The sequence below is a fragment of the Agelaius tricolor genome, unplaced genomic scaffold (assembly GCF_023055355.1).
Source record: "Agelaius tricolor isolate 1412-34295 unplaced genomic scaffold, bAgeTri1.0.p SCAF_8, whole genome shotgun sequence".
Lineage (NCBI taxonomy): Eukaryota > Metazoa > Chordata > Aves > Passeriformes > Icteridae > Agelaius > Agelaius tricolor.
Genome location: NW_027269268.1, coordinates 5,292,413 through 5,314,097, shown reverse-complemented (window position 1 = coordinate 5,314,097; position 21,685 = coordinate 5,292,413). Strand labels below are relative to the sequence as shown.

At 36.3% G+C, this 21,685-nt stretch overlaps 1 protein-coding gene across 2 annotated transcripts in view; it reads right to left on the bottom strand.

The window, feature by feature from the left end:
• The window catches only part of LRBA (LPS responsive beige-like anchor protein), a 370,517-nt gene that overhangs the window by 17,571 nt on the left and 331,261 nt on the right, over positions 1–21,685 (bottom strand). For both annotated transcript variants that reach the window (XM_071431464.1, XM_071431465.1), the window contains 4 exons: positions 20,787–20,979; positions 18,046–18,108; positions 14,738–14,893; positions 11,187–11,354 (listed from right to left, as the gene is read on the bottom strand). In XM_071431464.1, coding sequence (XP_071287565.1) covers positions 11,187–11,354; positions 14,738–14,893; positions 18,046–18,108; positions 20,787–20,979 — 580 coding nt within the window. The remainder of the gene's footprint in view (positions 1–11,186; positions 11,355–14,737; positions 14,894–18,045; positions 18,109–20,786; positions 20,980–21,685) is intronic.

Genomic DNA, 21,685 nt, shown 5'->3' with positions numbered 1-21,685 from the left:
AGACTTTAATTGTATCAAAGTGATAACTGTCAAATATTATATAAATTCTGTGCATTAACATTATTTATAGATCACATAATTGGCCAATTGATTAGAACCCTATTTCACTGGCACAGAAAATTACCTGATGGATGAGAGATCTTACTCAAGTGATACCACACAAAATCGTTGAAATGTTCCTAAAGCTTTACTTTGAATTATCTTTTCCTTATAAATAAGAAGTTTTATATAATATAATAACAATATAATATTTTCATATTGTATAAAACGTCATTGTTGTCTGGTTCTTCATGTGACACTCCATCAGCATTTCCTCTTAATTCCTTCAAACTACTTCCCATCTGTTCAGACTTATTTTACCACAAAAAGTACAACCTTATGCCAAGATGCAAGTTTTGGTTTTGTAAAAAACACTTCAACCTTGCATTTTCTGAAAAAGGAACAACACCTTTGAACAACGTATCATTCTATCCTGAAGCAAATTCTAAACATGCTATATTTTGTTCAGTAAGAAAAAAATACATTAGATTTATGTTGTAGGATTCATTTCAGTAAATATAACCCAGGAGGGCTTACTATACTTAGCTCAGTGTCACTCACTGCAGCAAGTGACCAACATTTAATCAGTATTAATGAGAGATTTTTCACACATGCTGTGTCACAAAAACTACACTTCCAAAACAAACAGAATAAGGAAGAAGATCTAACAGGCCTTCATAAACTGGGTATTACAATTCAGACTTCAAACGTCAATAATCCCCAGTCTCTTAATTCCTGCACCATGTGCAACACAAAACTTTCTGGAACAGGTTCTCCATAAGTGGGGATTGATCTGCTGCAAGTCCTGGAAGTCATTCAGCAGGACTCCTCCCACTGAACCCAGGCCTTTTTGAAGCCCCTGGAAAGTATCTGCAGGTGAATAGTCGGGGTCAGAGTACACTGATATTTTAATATTTGCACCATCCTGACTTCATAAACTATTACTTAAATGGCAGCTTTGAAGTTTTAGAACACTGTCATTTTTATCCAATAATGTTCTAAAACAGGTTTATGAAGGGACTTTTTTTTGTTTATACTAAAAAAATAATTATTTTCTTCATATTTCTCTCTTTTGGTTTATAGTACCATTACTCAGTGAGTTCAAGAAAAAAAGACAACAAACCTAAACAGAAAAAAGAAAATGGAAAAAAAAATCCAAGCAAACAATTATTTCAGTCAGAAATAGCAGCTACTAAGAAATTGTTGTAAGATAAACCAAGACAACTACATCTAGTTAAAATCTATACAGTATTCCATAACTTGGGCAAAATATAATCTGAGATGAGAGGTTTCCTATGATAGTTCCACTTAGTTTGGCACATTTTTATATTCTTTTTATTTCCCCCTATTAAAATACAATTAAATAATTTATTCTAAAGTCTGTACTGGAGCTATTAGATTACTTTTATAAAGGTAATTTCAAACCAATACTACCACCAGTAGCATATTGTACTGCAGAGATGTTTACCACCTTTACTTACCAATGTAACTGGGAATGCTGGTGGCATACACCAAGTTCAGAGAATACATAAGTTAGCTGTCTTTTTACAAGTAACTCTCTAAACCAGATACTTTTTCAATGAGGCAGGCCATAACTCCAATATCTCCATGGTACTAGTACCACTACTAGAATTTCGATCCAGAAACACTTAAAAATAATTTCTCACCAAAGTCAGGATTATTGTATTGATCAAATAGCTTTTATAACATTTATGCTGTGATCTTATTCTAGACTATAAATTATTATATCTTCTGCACTACTCTGTTCAGTCTTACATGGTATAGACTTTAAACTGAATGGTGATTTTTCTCAGCAACCAACTAAGGTAAATAAATGTGATGCATTAGTATATCATCCCACAACTCCGTATATGGTGAACATTAAGATTGCCATCTGAATGTAGTTCCTTTTACCACATCAACTATTAGTTACAAGTCATAAATAGATCATTGTTTTTCCTGGAATTCAAAGGTCTGTGTTGCATCAAGCAGTACTAAATATCTTTATCCTGCTGGAAATTCCATGCATCCCATTTTAGTAACACCTGAAGCTGGATACTGACAAAAAAGCAGCATCCAAACTCCTTCTGTGTTTCCAGTCTCAAAATACATTGGTTGCCTCAAAACTTGCTCTACAATGCTTCTTTGAATTACTGATTGACAAGTCCTGACACACAATCTCTTAGCTAACTGAAAACAAGGATGATAGAAATGCTACACCTAATACCATAGGACATACTTTTAGCCAAAACAAATATTTATGGCACACAAACTTACATGCTTATCACTACAAAGTCACTATGGCTTTTTAGCTGCTTTCCAAACTATCCGTGAAGCTCTTTTCAATGAAGACCTTGTCCCCATAGGTATCTATGACACGACTTTTGTCATTATATAAATACAAAATTATCTGGCTTGTGTGCCAGCATTGCAGATTTCCAGATATACCAGAATTCATCCACCTGTTATTCCTCATCTTTTTTCCAGTTTAAATATGTGGAATGTAGAACCATCATTTCTATGTGATTTACAGAGTACTTGGAGGCATCCATACAATGAGGTTCAATGAGGCCTCAAACTCTTTGAGGTATCAATGTGTTACAGCTGAAAGAAGAAAGGACAGTGACCTTTTATGGCTGCAGAATTCAAGGCTCTGCTCTAGATTCACGCAGATGGCCCCAGTCCTTGTTACCTGTGAAGCTACAGGGAACTGGGGAACCATTTACAGCACCAGGGGTTCTGTCCACTAAGCTTTCATGAGGTTTTCAAGGCTAACATTGACTAATGCAATAAATGTTAGATAAAAGAATATTTAGTGGTTGCTACACCTTTCAAAAACATACTATGGATACTTTTTCCAAGCTTTGTGTATCTTCTCTATGATACACTTTGTACTGAATTGTACTTGTAACACACATAGAAAAATGTAACACTGTGCTTGTTAAAGCCCTTTAAAATAAAAAGAAAAAAGTAATCAATTTCTTTTTATGGTTCCACTTAACAAAACACTCCTGACCTATTTCTGTTTCAGTTCATATGTTGAACTTAAATTCACATTGCATTTTCTCATAATTTCAACAAAAAGGATAAAAAGATTATACTACAAATGAATTTTTTTTGCCTTCAAAATGTGAATAGGTATTTTTAATTTTTTACTATATAGTGCTTAGGATCCATTCCTGAGATCAGCTTCAACTGAATGCCAGCAGATGGTGCTGAAGGACTCTAGCTTTACATGCAACATTGTCGTGTCCTGCCATTTCTGAGAAACAAAGAATATTTGTTACATCTGTAGTAAAACAGTGTTATACTAACACTGAATTATTTACTGGCTTTTTTTAAGAAAGGCTCACACAATAATGTATAAAATGTGTGCGTGGGTAAAAAAATAAAAGTGCTATTGAGCACCTAAAGGAGCATGTGCAGACTGTCCTAAAACTCAGCGCTGGAGCAACACTCTTTGCCTACCAGGCTGACTTCAGTAGACTGTCGCATTTATAGCTGCAGCAATTTCAAACATATTTTAGTGTTTTGAGGCTCTGAAAATTTTTAGCTATTCTGGTCGACAGAAAGTAACAGTTAATAGGAGAATTTCCATTATTAACTAGCCTGCTTAGTGATTTATGGACATTTTGATACTCCTGCTACTTAGCACGATAAATGAAAAAGGAAACACTAACAGGTAAGCTTTTTACAGCTACTTCCCAATTCATTTTTTTAAGAGAAGATGCTGTTAAGGAAATTACTTTCAATTTTTTAAAAATAATGATTAGACTTCTAAATGAATATTTATACTATAAACAATCTATGGAAATGTGGACCCTCATCTTCTCCACTACCATTGGTTTTGGAACAAATTTTGAAAATAGAAGTCCAGATCATGCAGACTTGGCAATCAAGACATAGGCTAATTCAAGATGAGGAAGAGGGAAGAAGGCAAAGATGGGTATTTTGGCTACTGAGTTAACAGCAGACATAGGACCTGCTTGAAATCAACGTGAATGTTCACTGCGTGCAGAGAGAAGCATCTCTGCAAATCCTCACAGAATCAAACTTTACAGGATTAGAGTGTCTGTGTCCAAAGAAATTATAACCCACAACATTATTCTTTAATCAACCAACACAAAGATGCTCCTCAGGTATAATTTCGAACTTTCAATTGCTTGCATTGTCCACTTTAATAATTAATGATGAAGTACTCACAAAAAGTTTTAATTTTCCAAGTGGAAAATGTCTGCAGCAGTTGATGAAATACAGATGCTTTAACTTTTACTATAATTACCAATACAATTAAAACTAATGATTTCTTTAGTTTCAAGATCATAGCTTTAATGTTAATAATGATTTATAATTATTTTATCATGCATACACTATACATATTATATATATATATATATTTAATAATAATAATGTAAATTGATAAAAGTCTTGCAGGTATTCAAATATTTTTTTATGAATTCTAGCTAAATAAAAACCAAACAAAAATGCAGGTTTTTTAAAAGTACCTTGGATAGGAACAAGACTGTTCTTCAGCAAGACAAGAAATGTGATCAATTTTGAATCCTTTGGGAGATTTTGTACTTTATGAATTTTAAAAATTATGCATTTTAAAAATTTGCATCTAAGGGAGATATTCTACACATTTTCAATAGCAAAACTGTTCAGTGAATCTTCCCAATTAAATCTTAGTTAAATACAGTAATTGTATTTTTAAATATGAAATCAGGCGCTTACATTCACGTAGGTCCTGCTGCACAGCTACAGCACTAAACTCATTTATTTCCCACACTTCAGAATACCTGAATATAGCACCCTCTAAAAAATATAAAGCTATGCAATGAAAGCACCCCCATAGTCCTCGTGATGCAAATGTGAAACATACAGAGAGTAACATTTTCTAGTTTTATGGGCTAACATAAAAGAGGTAATATAATTTGGTTTATTCACATATGTGTGGAAGATCAATGCAATAACTCAGAAGAGAGCCCATTACTATTAGCAGTAGTGATACTGTTACACACCGACTGTACATTTCATAGCACTGAAGATTTTTATCCGTCGAGCCTTAATTTCCTTAGCAAATAAAATTTCTAATTAAAATATTTTGGTTTTTTTCAAAATATGAAAACTGAAACCACATTCCTAGATACTTGAAAGCAACAGAACCATATTGTCATATCCCATTAATAAAGTCAAGAATAGCAGAAAAACACTTTAACTGGGCTATAGAAATGCCTACCATTTTTTAAGCACAAACCATTTTAGAAGCATAAACAATACTAAGACAAATTCACCACCATAAACCTCCCCTTCAAGAAAGTACACCCAAACAAAATAGCTACAGTGAAAAACCCAAAACCTTTAAGACACAGATTTACACCCACTAACATTCATGATTGGCCTCTACCTTGTCCATGTAGGTGAGGGATTATTACAGAAAACTGGAGAAAATAGGATATTCCAACTACAAAATCATGTGTTGGTAAAGGAAAATCACAAGTATGTGTGTAGAAAGAGATTTGGTGACAATTTTTAATATATAACAGCTAGAGATGACCTCCTAGATATTATTATAACCAATACAGCAAAACAAATATAAAAACACCTTGCTGAAAGGAATTTACAGGGAAGTGGCAAAGATATGAGAATGTTCAATACACTTTATAAGGAAGAGATCAAGGACAAGATAATTCCGGAAGTATTTTGGGAAAACAGGTTTCAATAAATACAGAATATCCTTCTGTAAGATCTCATGGGCAGTTAAGCCTACAGAAAACAAAGGAAAAGGTACGAAGTGAATGCAGTACAGGGATAAGACAGGCAAGATCCCAGCTGGCACAACTCAGAGTTCTCCAGTGACTTTGACACAGGAAAGTCAGGCAGAAAGATCAAAACAAATGAGGTTATTTCTGAAACAGTGTAAGCAACAAGGTATGAGCAAAGAGACAAACCCCAGAGAGCCACACACAGATGAGATGTAACTAACAAGGACATGAGAAATAACATTCTAAAACCACGAAAATATGCCAAGTTTTCTCAAGAAGTTGGTTTGTTATTAGGGCAAGCAATACCAGTAGATGATGCCACACAATGTACTTCAAGAAAAGGTCAGCTGCAGTCAGACAGCAAACTCAAGTAAAACCAGCAGTGAAAACTGTTGTCTCAACTAGAGAATGAGGTAAATGTTTGGTACTCAATTGGCCTGATAACAGTGAGATGAGAATACTGCGACAATGAATAATCCCAGAGTTATAACAATTGTTTCAGGAATATTGGGTCGGGTTCTGCAAGACTAAAAAAACTTTTGTGTTATTTAAGAAGCAGGAGAAAGAAAAATTAGAGAGTAGTCTGCTTAATCCCAACAAACAGAAAAAAATACTGGCAGAACATTTACATTTTTATATATACACACACAATTTCCTACAAGAAAACAAGGAGATGAGTAACAGCTGATTTGGATTTGTTCTAAACAAATCATGTCAAAGCTATTTTTTCCTTGCAATGGCAAAGTAACAGGACATGTTCAGGGAGACATCACATATTTTTACTTTAGTAAGAACTCCAGTGCTGTTCCATGTGAGCAATTTCTAAAGGAAAAAAGGGAAGCACACATTGAGAAGACACTATTATATATTGGAAAGCTATATTCTGAAAGCTATTCATTGTCAAAATGGTAAATGTATTGATGGGCATTCCTGAACTGTGTACTAGCTAACATTTGCTTTAATGACCAATTTAATAGAATAAGACTGCAAAGTATATTTGCAGATACGAGTTGCTGCAAGGCTGCTGCAGGACAGGATGAGAATTCAAAGTAAGCTTGACAAATTGGAGACACAATCTAAAAAAGAATACACTTCAGAAAGTTTAAAGATGAGATTCCACAGCTAAACTACAAAGAGAAGGAGACACAAGTGAATAGATTCTTCAGAAAACACTGAAATTCATACTAGCTCATGCCCTAAAAAGAATTGACAGTGTCATGGTGTTTTGAAAGAAACAGATATTCCCTGGGGATGTGAAAAGTCCTGGTCTGTAAAACAGGTTGTTTTCTACTTATTACTGGAAAGGCTTCAGCTGCATTCCTGGGTCTACTTTGAGGAAAACAGTCAACTGAAGAGAGAACACACAAAAAAAATTAGAAGTCTGGAAAATCATGACTTATGGCAAAAAACAAAGAATTGACTTATTAAAGTTGGAGGCAAAGAATTGTAGGTCATGGCAATCCAAATAACTGGAAGTAGCTGCAAGAAGGAAATAATTGTTCTCTACAAAAGGAAAAAATAGATAAAAGATCATAGAATGCAACTGCTGCAAAAAGAACTGGATACTAGGCTGAACACTGGGAAACGACTGCTAAGGACAGGGCTTCTAAGGCCCAAAAATGTATTTGCTGTAGTTTTTAAGGGAAGATTGGACAAACATCAGCGGAGATTGATTTTGGCATAGTTAAGCCTTCATTTGGAAAAGAGAATAGATCAGGTGACCAAAGCTCCTGCCCGCCCTGTTTCCTATGGTTCTGTGATTACAAAGGAAAATTCAATCCCCCAAACTAGGAAATGTCCAAACATCAGGAGTTGCCACTTGAGCTTCAAAGAGAAAGTGGGATCTGAAAGTGATGCTCACCATTTGTATGCAAATGAATTCTCTCATCTCTTTTCTCCAGCCATCACACAATCCCTCTTCCCACCCCCCACTTCTTGCCTCCCCTCCACCTCCACTTCCTTAGGCTGGGCAAGGACAAAACACAGCCTCTTTCCACAGCCCTCTCCCAGGAATCTACACACATTCTATCACACAAGTCCTTGTGCATAATGTCACATCCCCAAGTGGTGCCTTGGAGCCTCTAAATATGCAGAAGCCAACTTTGTGTGCCACAGATCACACATGGGCTCCAAGGAGTACCAAGGGGAGGGCCATATCCTCTCCCTCCTACCTCCCCCAAGCCAGCCACATGCCAAGGAGAGGAAAGGAAAACCCCCTTGCACTATGCAAAGTGACTTTACATCTCCACAGTAAATTATGCTAATTAATGTGAAAGCAAAACAGCTCAAGGCTATTCCGAAGGATACAACTACTTCAGGTCCTCAGCCCTGCTCTGAATTATTTCAAGGCTTGGTCAGAAATTGTCCCCAGAAACATTTTTGCATCAGAAAAAGGCCTGTGCTCCAAAGTGAAGTAGTGCCATACGTTTACGTTTTCAAAACAAATTAATTTAGAAAGAGGAAAACTTAACATTTGATCAAAGAGCATAATGAAATATTTTTTGCATTTCAGGTTTTAATTTGAGAAGGAAAAAAATGATTTAACCTAAATGTAATCAAGCTGTTTTGTGAAGAATAAAATAGTTTCCAGCAGATGTGTCCCATGTATAGAAATTTCATATATCTGAGACCTCAATTTGTCAGATTTGGTTTACATTCATCAGTGCATTTGAGAGGTATTGGGGAGAAACTAAATAAGATAGTGAGACTCCATAGCTGTAATTTCTTTAAAAAAATCAGCCTCAAAGTTAAAAGCTAAATTATGTAAATAATTAGTATTTCATTAACCTTTTTCTTCTGTTAAACCAAACCCAGAAATTTTTTTCAAAACAGTCAAGTTAGTTCAAGAATTGTCCTTGATAAAGAATATCAAGCCACTTATTTATCATGTGTGCCATATCAACTTAAGTATCATTCTAAAATATGATTATACAGAGCCAGAGATCCAGAGCTCAGTTCTCTGAAAGTAAAGAAATCAGACAAGTAAACTTAAATAAAATGTAACTGGTGGAATAATAGGTGCCTAATGGGATATTATTTAGAGTAGATGGATCATATCAGCCTGCTGGCTGATGTACATCAAGGCAATAGGTACTATGAGAGAAGGAAAGAAACACTCCCGGGTTTAAATCACTTTTTCTTGAAATTACTCTGGCACCATGATTTGGTAAATTACCATTAGATGCACATTGCTGTGAAATCGTCTTAAGATGGACATTAGAGATAATTAAATAGAGAAGAAATATCAACTTTGAGAGTATGTAAAATTTCAGTGAATAGTATTCATTGAAAGCATGAATAAACTATATTTTGAAGTAGAAGAATCATTAGCTTCAAATACAGAAAGACATTAGACCAGGTAAATATCAACATCCTGCAAATGGATGGAAGTTACAGCTGCAGTAACAGGGCTCAGAACCCAACAAATCTGCTGGTGCTCTCCACTTCTGACACAATCAGAACTAAGCAAAAACAGTTCCTTTCATTTGTCTTTTCAAAAAAATTTTTGACTGAACAGAGAAGGCTACAGACAGCTATTTCTGGGAAAAATTAAACACCCCAGATTACCATCTCTTTGAAGCAGGAACTGTCTATACCCATGTCTAGGACTACGTATATTGCCACAAGGTTCCGATTGATAACAGAGGTTTCTAGGCAGGCTGTATCACAAAAAACCTCACATAAAGGCAGTTGGTAAACACAGGAGCCATTGCAAGTCCCTAGAAGTCCAAGTCTAATAGAACTACAAGCACAGAGATTTACCAGGTAGCTACTGTGTGATTTTAAAGGGCAGCTAGGATTGCCTGGCATTGCCTCTGAAAACTGCAAAATTCTAATACCATAGAAATCTGCCTTAGAGAAGACAGTCAATAGATTGCAACAAAATGTACATATTTGACTCAAATAGTAGGTACAGAACCTCAGCAAATGATCTGTTAGGGTGATCAAGGAGCTTATAGCCTCAAGGTCTTGTTCACACAGCAGGCAACCCTGCCAAGTGTGGGACAAGTACAACTTCTCAAGGCACACTTAGGAACCTACAAACTTTTTGGAGTTTCCAAGTTTTCAAGGTCTGAAAAAATAACACAGAGTTTGCATTTTCTTTAAATTGATAGACTGCAAAATATGTATAAAGTATTCAAAGAGATTTTTTTTTCCCCCTCAAGCAAAGACATATTTATGTAAAGATGCTCATAAAACTCTGCTAGCCACTTCTCAGAAAGCCTCCCATCTCTTGAACAGGACTGCTTGGAAGGATAACAGGGATAGTTTTCACACATCCTCTGCCTTAAGATTCTGCAACTGTGTCAACTGAGGAGCATCTTCTTCAACTTTTGAATAGCTTTCACAATCAACATCAAATAATTTGCAAGTTAAAATCAGATATTCGTTCTGATAATAATTAGTTGTGCTTCTTCAAAGTCACTCACAGGATGCAATTTTCAGTCAAGCCACTTCTGTGTTTCAAATTCAAGTAACTCAAGATGAGTAACAGACTGAATATGGAACACACAGCTTTACCAAACTGATTAATTTGGAAGATGTCAGGTATTGTTTTGATTATATAAAACTGTGTGCCAGTCATAACTGCAATACATGACAGATCTAATACCACTTCTTGCTTTCCAGATGTCCATTTTGCCCTCTTCAGAGCAGTTTTTACTACTATTTAAACTGGATGAGAGAAGACCTGAAATGAATGGAAGTATACTTAAGAAATACTCTTCATGTGATAGAATATCCTTTTCTTACCCCTTCCCTTCAGGGCATTTTTTTTTTTGCTGAACAGGACCTCTGTTTGGCTATGATGTGCCCCTAAATTTATATATATAAGCTCTCACAAGAGGTCTTGAAAGCCCCTCATTCCTGTAAAATGGCTTACTCCAGGCTCTTTTTCAACTGCATATCTGCCTTTTTCTTTGCTTTGGGGATCAGAAATTATTTGTGCTTGTGTGTGTGGAGTGAAACTGGCATAAACCAGTAAAGATCACTTTCTACCTTTCCTGTTTCATAATACAGAGTTGAACAGTCATAGTGGTTCAGTGTTTTTCATAGAGTTAAAAGACAGCATTATCATAAATAAAACACAGGATTCAGGAATTCATGGGAAATGGTGCAAGATGGAAGAGAATAAATACTTTGGCAAGTGCAAGGTGAGTTTGAGTGGGGAAGGGTTAAAACTGGATGAGGCTGGAGCAGGGTTACTCTGCTTTATTAGTTTGGTTATATTCTTGCACTGCAGCCAATCAGAATGCCTTGTATGTGATTGTGAGGATTGGGCACATAGCACCCTACCTAAAATTCTGTTCTGTAAAGTGTTTGCTCAAGGCACTTTGAGACAACCTCCCTATAAACCAGTTTTTTTTTTTGTTTTTTTCTTACCTCTTGGGTTATCACCAATGATGTTGGTTTTGCCATTCCAGTACCAGAGCAGCAAGGTTGCATCCCGGGATCCTGAGAGGATGTAACAATTCCCTCCAATGTAGGACTCGGAACGGGCCAGACAGGTCACAACATCCCAGTGGCCAAACACTACTTGCATCAGTTTACCTGGAACACAGCAAACTGATTCTTTAAAAACTGCCCTCTTATCCTAAGACAAATTAAAAACGTTATAAAGTATTTTAGAAATGTTTTCTTTATCCAAAAAATAAAAAAGTTCAAAATAGAACTGTAGTGGGGAGTACTATTTTCTCTTTATTTATTTGGTGGGAACTTAATTAATAGTGCAGCAGTCCTTACAATCCATACAAAAAAATACTTTCAGTCCCTCAATGTTACACTTTATTCAAAAGTCTAACTGGATTTGCTGAAGCCCAGCAATTGCAGTTCTTGAAGAAGCAGGATAAGAACACACACACACACTTTTCTCATGCACCTACTCAGCCCCAGGTAGCTGGGGCCAGGACAAATCCTGCACCCAATCACACTTTTGTGAAGTGTGATGCCTCCAACGTGTGACCCTGGCTTTCTCAACCCAAATGACCATTTGTTCTTTGGGCTGACTAAAGAACAAGGAGGAACAGAAGGGAAAAAGTCATGGCTTTGGAAGGATTGACAAGACAGGGCAAAAAAGAAACAGGAAATACAGACTACTGCATTTCTAAATATAAATAAATAAAAATAAATTAAATTAAATGTTCTGAAAAGCATTTAAAATATTAAGTAGCACAGATCAGTGTTGGGACTTAAGCATATTTTTATAAAACATTTTGTTGCATGAATTAAAAACTTTTGGTCCTTTAATATGGGTAATAGGGAACACTTCACAGCCTCTTTTTAAACAGTACAAAGGCACTGTATTTGTATCCAGCCACTAAATAACAATTACTGGCAATTAAATACTTAAGGGAGTGATCTGAGGAAAGAACAAAAATAGAGTTTACAGCCCAATTTATAACAAGATCAAAAAGGTAATTTCATTAAATTAAAAAAAAATCCAGAAAAAACCGCAACATATACATTAATTTCTACCAAAAAAGTACTTCATGTATTTTAGTACATGAAGAAAAAATAAAATAACAAGATGCAATTTAAAGGAAATCTGTACATCAGATACAAAATCAAATACTGAAAAAACTTATAACTGCTCTAACCTTCCAAGGGCAATTGTGAGATGAAGAGCTACCACATGAGCCATTTCTGAGTGGACAGGGCAAACCCCTGGCTGCACTCTTACTGTGCATACCCACCCTGTAGAGCAAGGGTGAGTAACTCGGGGATCAAATAATTATGTGATATATTTTTCAGTTGTATTGACATTACCTGGGATAATTTATACTTCTAGAACACAAGTTTATGCTATAAACATCACTGAATTATAGACATCTCCTTCTCAATTATTTCTAATTTTATAGGTTCTGGTTTAGAAAACAAGCATTTTACAAGGTTATTTCTGCCTGGTTATTTTTATTTTGTTTTGTACAGCCTAAAATCCAATGACTTTAATCAAAACGAGAAATAAGATTTTGCTATTTTATATTAAAAAAAAAAATTACTCATATCATAAGAGTTCCTCAAACTTTCCTGTTTCCTTTAACAAGAGTTGTCCTCTCTACACAGTGATATCAAACTTTTTCATTTGCACTCAGATATCCCTTTTTGACAGAACAAATTTTCTAGTTAATGTTTTATTTGACAGCTGTGCTACAAATAATTAAAAGAAAAATAAGACTCAAGTCTGCAGTACTGAAGCTAAAACACTGTCTAGAAGTCATTCCCACTGCTGGAGGAAGGTTTTATTGTGCTTCTGCTATATTGGCTATGCTGATAACCCATGATTTAAGTTGAAAGTATTTGCTATTAAAAACAAACAAAACAAAGATCTGATAGGAAAATGGTTCCTTTTTTTTGTCTAAGTGCTAAAACGTAATTGAATTCAACACTTGTGATCACTTGCCTTCATGCATTACTGATCACATCATCTTTTCCCCTTGATGTTCTGTTGAATTCAAAATATTTCCCTACTTTATTCTCATTTCAATTTGAAGCAAAGTAAACTACATCTGAATTCACTTCATTTAAGCAAGAGTTGCTATACTGACAAATAGAAGAAATAAATCTGAAACTTTTCTGACAATGGTATTTTGGTTTATACCCTGATTAGTTATGGTAGTAACAAGGTGCCTGGTGAATCTGCCATACACAGAGGAAATAACTTAAAGAGTTATTTGTAGTTCAGGTTAATACAGGGCAAGGCTACCAAAACCATACAAGTTCCTTCCATATGTGTAAATGATATAATAGAATTGTTTCTCTATTCATATAAATCAAGCATATACACTGAATATTTATTACTGCTAGCTATCTGAAGATCCACTTTAAATTCACAGTTCTATGTAAATTTATTTTCATCAATGAGAAAATTAACCTAAGAAGGGTCTAACAAGATGTCTGTATAATGAATTATGGGCAGTCAATATTACATAAATGGAACTTCTCCTTTATACTTAAGGCTTTAAAATTGTAAAAATGACAGAAATACTGAACTACACCATGAGATCTAAAGTCTTAAAAGATTTTCATTAAAGACCAGTCTGTTTTGTCAGACATTTTGGTTTGCCAAGTGTGAAAAATGCTGTTAACCAATATATTTAAGAAATGATGACAAACATGCAGGATATTCCCTAGGGATTAATAACCTACTGGAAAGCTTGATGGCACACACCCATTAACCACACAGGGTCATTAATCCCAAAGAAGTACCTTGCAGTGAGGTCGCTATTTCCATTATAAGATAATGAAAGGGAAAAAAAACATACCTAGTTTTTCCTGGGGTTCCATGGCTTTTAAATTCCTGTAGCTCTTACATGGAAAGATTCTTTTCTATTTAGCATGACACATGCATGACTTCAATGCTTTGGACACACTCCAGCTGACAGACTAATTTAACTACTGCCCATTATATCGATCAGTTTATGCTATATAAAAGAATTCAGTGGCTCCAAATCAATTCTAGTATGGCATGGCTTTCAAAGGCTTTCATAGTATTCTTTCACCAGATTTCAAAATTTCTCTTCTTATTCTATGGTACTTGCCTGTATTTCCTGAAAAACCCCAGTTCTCTGGTGCTGAAAACGAACCAGAGTTAAATTCATGTAAATACTTTAAGAATAATTAACTCTCCTGATAGGCCAGGCTTCACACAAACTCACCTGTGAAAACTACAATGCAAGAGCAGACATCCCTGCCCTGTAAGTTTGAAGTGTGAAGCTCAGTCTAAACCAGAGCTCCTTCTCTCACATGTGCTATCATTCCCCAAAAAGGATAGCACACAATACGTGGCAGCAGTAGGCAAGGAAAGATTTGACAAGCATTATTAATAGGGGAATAAATACACACTCCACCCCTCTTCCTTTATTTGAAACAGTAGGCTGATTATGAACAGAAAAAAAAATCTTTTAGGCTGTTTCCATATTTTAAAAATACATTACCTGAGTCAGTAGAGTAAACACGGAAACTCTTGTCCCAGAAGCCACAGACCAAGATGTAACGATTGTCAGAGGTGATGACAAAACACTGAGAATGCACCTGAATGCTTTGGTCTAAAAGGTCAGTGATCTGCCTCCTGTGCATCCCTGTGTTGCTGGCTGAAGCGAAAAACATACAGACCAAAACATTTTACCATCCACCTTCACAGAACAAAAGCACAATTTAGACACTTACATTCACACCAAATACATTCCTCACTTCCGTTACTTTTTTTTTTGTGGCAGGGACATTTTCTTTCTAATTCTACTTTAAATTCTCATTACACTTCTAGGCACAATGCTAATTCCTTGTAGTATATATTCTAAAATAGAAGAAATCCCCTTTTTAAGTGACATGCAGCTGAGAAATAAATGAAAGATTGAACATAGGGAACGGTACACAGAAATGTAATAAGATTCCTTCCCTCCTTCTTGAAGTATAAGAAATTAAAAATTACAAAAAAAGCAAAGGAGTGTAATTATAAGAATACAGAAATCACATAGTGGTTCAAATGCAGCACACAAAGGATCACGGTTTTAAATTTTACATCAGTTGTTTTTCATTGCAAGCAGTGCCATTTGAAAAAAGAAAAATTTCAGTAAACATCACTACTGTTCAAATTTTTTTAAGCATGGCACAAAAATTAACCAGTTTATCTCCACAATTAATTTTAGGGTTGGGAGAGGTTATGTGCCCTATTTTGATCACTTAGTGTTTTATTTCCTGAAATACTCTTGCATTGGGAATGCATAAAATGGACAGGAATCAATTAGTGAACACATTTGTCATATTATATCTTGTCCTTAGATTAATAAGGTGTGCAGATATATATATATATATATATATACACATACATAGGTCCCACACACATCTATCATGAAAATCCTACACTGTAGGAAGAACTTTCAGTGTGCTTTGCTCCTGAGGGAACCTGATTTCCATCCCAGGCAAGTCATTTCTCCTGTGTTTGTCTGCCAACTGCTTGGAGCACTATTACTTCCATCCAGGTGGTCTTCCAGACCTACCTCTGTCCTAGTCCAGTGCTCTTCTTCACTCTTTGTTCTTTGACTCTTTTCCATTCTCACAAACCAGCTACCTTCCAGGCCTTGGGCTTACTCCATTTACTTTGTGTCAAATTTTTCATTTATTTATGCTTTTGCTATATTTAAAATGTTGATAATGTCATGTCCATATGGCCAATTAATAATCTAGGAAGGTGTTGCCACTTGCTCTCTGCAGGTAACACAAATGTGGCCTTCACTGATCTTGGGGCCGTTAAAAGAGTAACAGCACCATGTTATAAATGCACAGTGAACTGCTCTGTATGACAAAATAGCAGCAAAAGAACCTCAAAAGACATGCAGATCAACTAATTCAGTGAGGACAATGCCTTCTAAACACTTCAGCTCAAAAAGAGGTCTAGGGTCTGTGTCATATCAGACATTGCTGTTTTATGTCTTCCTGTGCACCAGGAAAATGAGGAGGGCAGGAATCCCTCCTTACGACTAGGACAGCAACAAGATTCCTGCTATAACCATAAAAGTGTAATTTTGTGGTCCTCTTAGGTGCCATTTCTAGGTAAATGTGTCTAGCCACAATTAAAAACCTCTAACATTACCTACATAATTACTTGCTTGCACCCAATGATGCTACTTAGCAATGACAAAGAAAGCCTTACCCCTTTTAAACAATGTCCAGTGTAATCACAAGGATGATTTGAGATCAATTGTAGGAAGAGAATATTAAACCATTTTTCAGAATGTGAACATTAACTTTAAAGGTCTGTGTACCAAAGTGATTTGGGATTTTTTGCTGTAATACTTATTTACACTTCTAAGATCTACTTGATAGCAGACTTTAAAGCAGAGCACAGATTTCCTGCTCCAAACATTTTTTGGATAAAATCTGTTTCAGGAAGGAAAGGAGAGTTACAGCACATGTCTGCCTCATAATAACTCCTGCATTATTCAGATGAGGATTGATTTCAGAAACTCAGGAAAAACACTTTAATTTTATCAGATCTATAAAATGGTTTCATATGCCCCCACTATTCCTAATCCTAGAGTTTACACAGCAAAATGGCTACACAGGAAGAGTCTAGATATACAGACAAAAATATTGCATTTCCTACTGGGATGTGCACATTAGTTTTGAAATGAATTTTCACTGTCTGACAGACCTGTCATTCTAACCTATCCAGGCAAGCTCATCTTTGCTCTGATTTTTCCATGCTTCTATAATTGGCCACACCCCTTTTCCAATTAAACCACACTGAAACACACTGGTTTCTAAGCTCAAAGTCTAACAAAATTGGGGGGGGCACAGCATCCTGTCTTCTTTGCTCCTATCCTACAGCTAGTTTGTGTTTTGGTGTTAGGTACTTAAGTTTTTCTTTTCTCATCATGTTTAAGGTTCCATTTGCCATGCTACAGACTCCAAATACGCACTCCCCAAAGTTGGGCCTGTAATGAAAGAGCTGACCAAATTCTAACCCTCCTAATTGAAAAATCAGCTCCATATAAACTGATAAACCTCTATAATAAAAAGTCATGAATTGCATCTACTACACTGAGTCATTAAATAAAGGAGAGACATTCGTCCACCCCTTTTTAATAAAAGAAAAACATACACAAATTTAACTGGTGAAGCTGATCAAAAGATGCAATACCCTTGAAAAATGAATACTAATATCTCAACACTAAACCAGAGTGGGCAATATATTTCAACTTTGAAACTGCCTTGCAATTACACATTAATCCCCTCAGCCTGAACAGCAGGTCTATGAAGAAAGGATTGATCTCCTTTAATGATGGAACCCTAGCACCATGGTTTTATTTTTCACAACACGGTGCAGTTAAGAACCCCACTGTTATTATGAAAATTTCCTCAGCAAAGGAGCTCCATCACATTACCAGTGCACCGATTCATCATAACGTGCCTCGCTCCTGCTCATCAACAAGTCTGAGTGATGAAAAGATCCAATATTATCCTGACAGTACTTCATGCACATTCTCAATCACACATTATTACAGCATCCATATTAATTTTCACTGACACGCGTCCTAGGCCTGTTCAAATTAGGCAAACCAACGAGGGGGAGTTGATGAAATACCAGCATAGCCACAGCTCATTGCATTCCAATTTGCATGCAAATGGTTTATCAGGAAAATTCCATTCCCAGCAACCAGCAAGTGAAAAACAACCGTAATCTACACTTCAGGGCCACCATACAGAGCTTAATGAATCGCAAAGAGAGAAGGAAGTGACAGACCTATGAGAGGATCGATTTCCACTGGCAGCTGGTAAGGCTGGTCTTGTACAGCACCTTGATGAGCTGGAATTCAGGAAAGAAGATTTTAAAACTTTGCATTTTTTTTTCATACATGAAGCCACATATATTTTATAAATCAAAGCTATGCCCTTTTTTTAACTATTCAAGATTCTTCTGCATCAATCGAATGAAAAACAAAAAAAAATCCAGGTGCTTTTGCAGGCTGCTTATTAAACATTTATTTTAGATTAGGGCTATTCTGAATGTATGCCATCAGCAGCAGCTCTGGTCCTGAGCCATAAGCTCTAGCAGATGCTTTACTGGCAACCTCTCCTGTCGCAACAAAACAAAATTAAGTGGTAAAGAGGACTGAAAACAAAATGTGACAACCATCTGCTGACTGTAGCAAATACTATTTTCCTCTTTACTTTTTAAAGGACTGCTTTGGACAACTGAAGCACAAAGGACGTTTTTTTTAAAAAGTCAGTTTATGATACAGAGAGGGAAGTCTCATAGTCATCTCATAGTCAGCCAGTATTTAAGGATTCATCCTTCACCAAAACCCATTTATTTGCTAGTTTGCATAGAAGTTAATATATTAACTCTGCCAACCCACATTTCATCTGGGCACCTGACATACCAGTAAAATGTTTATGTACTGAATTCTCCTGCAGGGGTAAAAAGAAACCTTTTTTCCCACAGCTTCACTACAAAGAAACAAACAAACTGCTCTCCATCCCCCCTCCCCCCTCCCGCCCCCAGCAGCCTGCTTGGAAGAGAAACAAGAAATAATGGCTAAATATTTACACATATTTTTCTACCTACCATCCACAGCTTAATATAAAAATTAGTGTCAATACAAGGATTTCTTAAATAACTGATTAATAAGTAAATTCAAAGTTCTACTGCAATGAAACATCAACATAGAACAAAACAGGAAATCTGTGTGACAAAAAAGAGCATCCTGCTGGCTACCAGTGCCATTAGATGTCAGCAAAGCCACCAAATTCATATTCAAAGGCAGGAATGGGCTTTTTAATTACACATTAGTGACAACTGGTCACTTGGCAACTTAACTTTTTTATCATGATGCCTCATTAACAAAGACAATGCTAAGCCCACAGCAGGGGATATAGAGCAGTAATGATACCTGCCCTCTCATCCTAGGAGATCCCATTTTGGTATAAAATTGGAAGTCAACAATAGCAAAGGCTCAGGAGTCCACAGACAGATTTCTTAAGAGCACAGTACTCCATTAACAGCCTGCAACTGATGTGTGCTCTCACAGAAATGGGGTGAGTTTTTCTTGAATATTTATGGTTGGCTTCTGTTTGTCTAATGGCAAGACAAGTGTAAAATGCCTCTAAATGAAAAAATAGCAACTCAAAAGCACAGCTTACTGTTCTCCCTTTCAGAGGTGAGGGAAAAGCCTGAAAAATCTGAAAGCTGTGTTCAACTCAAACCAGTTACTATTACACTCACCAAACTGGTTGATTGCTCACAGACCATCAACCAGCAGAATTCTGTTGAAATCAAAACCGACTCCTACCACTTTTGAATGTTTTCTTCTTCCCATGAGTTGTATGTTCACAAAGGCCATTTTTTAAAAGCCTTGACTATTATATGCCCACTGTCACACATCCAGGCTATGAGAGGATACTGTCATCCTCCTTTCAGAGAAATCTTGGGAGCCCTGTAAATAGTTCTTGCTTCAACTTGTTATCTTAGACAAGTCTCCCTTCCCCCCTTCCTTCCCACCTTTCTCTTGAAGTGTTTCTCGGGCGGGTGAAATAATACATAGATGTTTCTATTTGAGAGGTAATTTGTAAGAATTAGGAAAAAAGTGTGGGAGTCATCTGGCTTTTTTCAAAAAGGTATCAAAGACCATAGGTCAAGATTTCTTAGTAGGAATTTCAACCATGTAAGTGCTTCTCTGATGCAAGTATCTTCTATTTAAGTTATTTTAGTGGAAGGTCATTTTTCCCCCCTTTCTTAAAAAGCCTTTGACCAAATATACTGCACTGCACCAAAATAAACCTCCTTTGACAGCTTGGGCCTAAGATTGTCATAGTCAAGGAAAGGAAGATGGATGTCTTTAAGATTGGAGAATATCAGAATTAAAAGTGGAATTATATTCTCAAATACAGCACACTTTTAAAGGAAAACTAATTTTATTCATTGCTGTGCAAATGGCTATTTTGTTTTCCTTTCATACTGAGAATACATAAGCACCTACATAAGTAACTTTGGGATGTTTAAGATAAGACTTTTCATATATTTTATTTTCTAATTCTCACGGAGTGGCTTTAACAGCAGAATATCGAGTTTTTAATCAAGAAAAAACTGGCAGAGAAGATTTCAGGCAAGTTCTACATGCTTTAAAACTGCCTTCAACATGATATGGTTCAGGCTCTCAACAGACAGAACAAGAGGAAGAGTGTGCCTTTATTGTGACTAAATAGTGATAGACTGTTTTTGTCTTCGTGCATGGTGCCTGATGGCCTGGAAAGAAACATATTATTTTTACAAACCTTTGGTGTGCTACATATCTTGCTGCAATAGCTCAGATTACCTTTCTAAGGAGAAACTAAGCCCACATGTGAAGAGCCTGCTGTGCCAATGGACTGGATTTGCTTTTTCCACTTTAAACCCACAACAGTTCTGCAGCAAATTGTGACCAGACAAGAGAAGTGCTGCTGGATGGCAGGGGTTTCTTAGGCTCCTTGCTTTAATGTACTTACCAGGGAGGCTGTGCCACTTGTTCACAGCAAAGAGCCTGTTGGCAGTGACCGTGATCACAGCGGGAGTGGCCAGGCCAGGCTGGGTGTTGGCAGCCACGTGAGTGACCGGGGAGTTGGACGGGAACTTCAGGACCATGATAACATCCTGCTGGGCTTGCTCTGTGAACATCAAGGGGCTCTGCAGGAGGAGATACTGTTGAGTGCACACAACAAGAACCCAAATACACAGGAAAAGAGAACACGGGGAGGAGAAGAGACAGGACAAGAGAAGGAAGATTGAATTAAAAACCACGAGATACAATAGAAGCTGCAGTAGAAAAGCAAATGCAATAATAAGTGGAAAGGCTTATGGAAATAACATTTTAGGCAGAAAACCTTGCCTGCACCCTATTAATCTTAGGGTTTTGTTGAACACAGGGTGTCTGTATACAGACTTTGCTACAGATCGCAGCAGATTAAACTAAAAGTTTTTCAATTGCCTATCTCTGCCAAAAGAATTCTCCTTCATATCTGCAGAGACAGCATGTCAAGGAAAGCAATGCCAAACTAGGAGGGAAACACAAAAAATAGTGAGCAAAAGAAATTCCTGCTCCCAGAGATTGTCTCAAGTTGCATTAAATTGGCAGACTGTTATTCTTTACAAGCCAGATGAGAACACGAAAGAGCATTAAAATAAACAGATACACACATACACTAAATATATGTTCTGTGTATATTTCTGGTGTACAAAAATAAGATTTATGAATGCAAAGTAGAAGACTTCACTGCAAATGTGTTTCCAAAGACAAACATAATTAAATGCACTTGTAAAGTGGACGTGATTACAGACACTATCCTGCATTGTTTCCAGAAATGCTAAAGGAAGAGAATGAATCCAGACTTTCATTTTCAACATAATT